At 15.5% G+C, this 1,042-nt stretch overlaps 1 protein-coding gene across 1 annotated transcript in view; it reads left to right on the top strand.

Annotated features, from left to right (window-relative positions):
* Window positions 1-735: 735 nt before the first annotated feature.
* The window catches only part of LOC102675560 (probable 39S ribosomal protein L45, mitochondrial), a 1,980-nt gene continuing 1,673 nt past the window's right edge, over window positions 736-1,042 (top strand). The window contains 2 exon segments of the mRNA XM_031512230.1: window positions 736-819; window positions 943-1,042. Of these exon segments, the coding sequence (XP_031368090.1) occupies window positions 769-819; window positions 943-1,042 (151 nt within the window). The 5' untranslated portion in view covers window positions 736-768.

Raw genomic sequence — 1,042 nt, 5'->3', positions numbered from 1 at the left:
AAAAATCATTTTTAATAATAAATTTAGTAAAAAAAAAAAAAAAAAAATACAATAAAACTATACATATCAGTCATTTACACATCACAAATCTAAAATTATTTATATAATAGTTGGAAATTTAAAATAAAGTTTAAATATAGTGTTAGTTAAATATGTGTTTAATTATTGTGTTAATTTTGTATTTTGAAAATATAAATAATTTTCTTTAATTTTTATTTTTTTATATCGACAATACTACTACTACTACTACTAATAATAATAATATAAAAAGAATCAATATTTTTTCCAAAAATAATAAAATTCTAAATATCAAATAAATATTATATATATTACATATATAATATATTATATACGAAATGTTATATTATATTCGTGATAAAATTTATCTATCACAGCGCCATCATTTCGCAATTTTTTTCCATTGTGTTATATCTTTAAATTTAATACGATTTTAAAAGGATTTTTTAAAATACTTACGATTTTATATTTCCTTGATTAATAGAAATATTTTTGGTTGAACGTAAATTTTTTATTAAACGTTGTATTTCATTAATTTGTATTTTATGTTTCCATTTCAATGTAACCTCCTTCTTGATATAACCAATGTGGAACATTTGATATATAAATTACTTTATATATACATTTGAAGTATAAAAAATTATTTAAATAAATTGTAAAAAAGAAATTATTAAAAACTATTAATTATAATATTAATTATAAACTATTAATTATAATAAGTTTTAACATTTTTAAAATATATTTGTAAAAATGATGTCAAAATATAGAAGTGCAATTTGCATTTTTGAGAAATATACGCAGGTATTTTTCTTTAATTATGATTAAATGAATTTCACTATTTATTATCATTGTATTATTAAATTAAATTTATCAAGATATTTTATTATAAAATAAATTATATATATATTTTTATATATTTTTCAGAATAATTTAATGTCAAGTCCTACTAATAATCCATTTAACAATACTTTTCAACAAATTAGAAATATAAAAAAACATTTTAATCAAAAATATCGTAAAGAAA

Source organism: Apis dorsata, unplaced genomic scaffold (assembly GCF_000469605.1).
Source record: "Apis dorsata unplaced genomic scaffold, Apis dorsata 1.3 scaffold_400, whole genome shotgun sequence".
NCBI classification, from domain to species: Eukaryota; Metazoa; Arthropoda; class Insecta; order Hymenoptera; family Apidae; genus Apis; species Apis dorsata.
This window is presented reverse-complemented; position numbering and strand designations above follow the sequence as displayed.